At 40.1% G+C, this 2,804-nt stretch overlaps 1 protein-coding gene across 1 annotated transcript; it reads left to right on the top strand.

Moving 5' to 3' along the window:
* Positions 1 to 622: 622 nt before the first annotated feature.
* On the top strand, positions 623 to 2,350 carry LOC119426742. The gene is made up of 2 exons (XM_037694324.1): positions 623 to 1,019; positions 1,769 to 2,350. Exons 1-2 carry the CDS (start codon positions 635 to 637, stop codon positions 2,134 to 2,136), a joined length of 753 nt encoding a protein of 250 aa, XP_037550252.1. The 5' UTR covers positions 623 to 634; the 3' UTR covers positions 2,137 to 2,350.
* Positions 2,351 to 2,804: the final 454 nt, after the last annotated feature.

Genomic DNA, 2,804 nt, shown 5'->3' with positions numbered 1-2,804 from the left:
GTTTGATCTGAAGTTCGTGCAGCTCCAATTCAAGTTTCCTTTGTTCTGCCCTTCTATTTCTTTTAAGTCCAGCGGTATAAGATATTATCAGCCCTCGGGCATAAGCTTTCATGGTATCCCACAATAACCCAGGAGATACATCAGGAGTCATATTCTCCTTAAAAAAATAATCTAAATGCTTTTTTAAAAAAGATTCAAATTTTGGATCTTGATTCAAAAATACACTGTATTTCCAGGTTCGAGTTTGACATCCAGGATTTACTTTATTAAGAGAGATATAAATAGGTGTATGATCTGATATAATAATGTCACCAATACTACAACTCTTGACCTTGCTTAATGAAGATTTAGGGGTGAAAACAAAGTCAATTCTACTGCGTATTTTATGTGCACCTGAATAAAATGTAAACTCTTTATCATTGGGATGTAAAACACGCCAAGTATCCACCAGATCAAGTTCATTACAGGTGTCAAGTATCCACCTTATTCTGCAAGAGCGTATGTGGGCTGCCATGACAGACAGGTACCGCCCCCTCCCGGTTTTATACTTCCGGTGAGCTAAAGCGAGAGGCACTTTTGCTAATGACAAATTCTAGTAATTTGTGCTGTAGCAGGAGGCTTAAACAATTCTAATATGAGTCCGGGTTCAACTTGTGCTGTTGTTGGCTGTCACAACAGCTCCAGAAAACTGAAAGACGAGCTAGAAACGTATTGTTTTGCACATCAACAACTTCGAAAGGCCTGTGTGTGCCCAGCGCGTTACGAACTGCACTCCATGCCGAGGAAGGAGGATCGAAAACGAGCGTGGCTGGCAGCTTTAAAACTCAAATACCCCCCGAAGAGAGTTTATGTTTGCTCCTTTCATTTTATTGATAAAAAGCCCACAGAGCTTCACCCCGACCCGGAGCTCTATCTGGGCTATGACCGGGCCCCACCAAAGAAAAGAAGGCAGCTCATCCGGACCACTGTGAGCCAGACAGCTTCCAGCAACATCGACAAAACGGCCCAATCTGTTCCCGGTGAGTGAAATTGAAAATGTGATTTGTCCCCGCTTCACATTTTAATCATGCTTAGCTCTTATCTTTTACTGAATTATATTATTATTAATGTTATAATTGTAATGTTATAATTACTATACTGTGGATGGTGTTAGCATCAGCGCTAGCTGGTTGCAGTGTTATTGTGGATGTTAGTGTATTATTAATTTAATTCCAAAATACTTTATCACTAAGAGAAAGTACTTGATTGGCAGCCAAATCCAAATCTTAAAGACAAAGTGGTTAGTAATTAACATCAGTAGCATGCTAGCAGAGATGTATATGATTTCATGTAACTGTCCGAGAATAGCTTTTTATTTAGCAACCTGGTAAAATTCAGCCCCCAGGGCTGTAAAAGTCTGGGGATTTTGTTAATAAAGAATATGTTGAGTTATTAGAGGCAGGTTATTTGAAACAGACACAGCTGAAAAAAAAACTTATTTTAAACTCTTTAAAGAAAAAGCTTAAATGCAACCTAGCTCCAACTGATTTTTTTAAGGATGAAAAACTAAAATCTAATCACAATATTTTGATATTATAGCATAACTTGATGGGGCTTAGGAAAATTTAAGGGGGCTAAAGCCCCACTAAAACAGCCCTATTGACATTTAAGATGTATCATGTGTGTACGAGTGTGGAATTACAAATTTCCTTCCTAAAACGTAATAAGGTAAGTGACACTTGACAGGTTGTGTTACGCTGATTTGATTTTGTATTTTTGTGTTATTCAGAGTGCACCGTAGATTCACCGTCAGTCATCCCAGACCTGGCTAGCGTCTCCACACAACCTCCTGGGCCACATCTGCACTCAGTCCACACACAGTGGGAGGACCCTTCGCTAAAAGATCATCATCAATACTGCAACACGTCTGGCAGAAAAGATGTCCAGGACAAGACGACTCAGTGTGATGAAGTTGCATTTTTTCTTCTACAAAATGACGCAGACGCTTTGCTGTACACTGGTACAGCGTTAGAAACATTTAACACTCTTGTGTCAGCACTGGAAGGAGATGACAACAATGAATTTACAATGCCTGTACAAGATCAAGTCCTTATAACACTTATGAAAATAAAGACTAATCGTGTCTGCAGCCCTTGAGTTGATGTTATACTGCTGCTCTGCCTTGTGGTGTCTGAAGTTTATCATGCTTAGACGTTTGGGTTGAAGATTCTTTGCTGTCCCAGCATTCCACCTGCGCTGCTCATCTGTACATGCTAGCCCCGTCTTTCCACTGATCACAGCATTCTGGACCTGTAACAATTTAACAGACTTCAGCTATCACTGCTCCTAATAAAATGAAACAAGTTATTTACATCCCTGCTGTTGTCATTTATTTTTTCCTTTTCTGTAAATGTTAGGTTGCCTTGCATCCAGTCTGTACTTTTTTAAAAACAAATAATATAAAAATACTGTACAGCCTTTTTAATGTGTAATTTTTTGTGACAGTAGATCACAGGCTGCACAATGCTCTGGCTTCCACATGTAAACACAGGCAGACAGGAAGCTCACAGCTTTCGCCCAGTTCAGTGATTCTGATTCAGTGATGTAAATATTCTGATATCCAGATAAGTGATATACCTTCCACAGAATAGCTGCCGCATGACTGCATGATTTTCCCAATCCGGCGATACAGGAACAGCCGACCGTTTCTACCACTCCACTTTCTCTGAGCATGACCCATGCTAAGTGTTTAGCTTGACCAACGCTCTGGCTCGGCTCAACAGCTGCTTTCAGAAAGATAAAGTCGCCTTGTTTCTTGAGCAAAA

Source organism: Nematolebias whitei, chromosome 20, assembly GCF_014905685.2.
Source record: "Nematolebias whitei isolate Nwh7 chromosome 20, NemWhi1, whole genome shotgun sequence".
In the NCBI taxonomy this organism is placed as follows: Eukaryota; Metazoa; Chordata; class Actinopteri; order Cyprinodontiformes; family Rivulidae; genus Nematolebias; species Nematolebias whitei.
The sequence above is the reverse complement of the archived record's forward strand: the minus strand, read 5'-3'. Positions and strand labels throughout refer to the sequence as shown.

Coding starts and splice junctions, on each gene's coding strand:
- LOC119426742 (XM_037694324.1), top strand. CDS start 635: ATGAGTCCGGGTTCAACTTGTGCTGTTGTTGGCTGTCACAACAGCTCC. Junction 1,020..1,768: donor AACGGCCCAATCTGTTCCCG/GTGAGTGAAATT, acceptor TGTGTTATTCAG/AGTGCACCGTAGATTCACCG.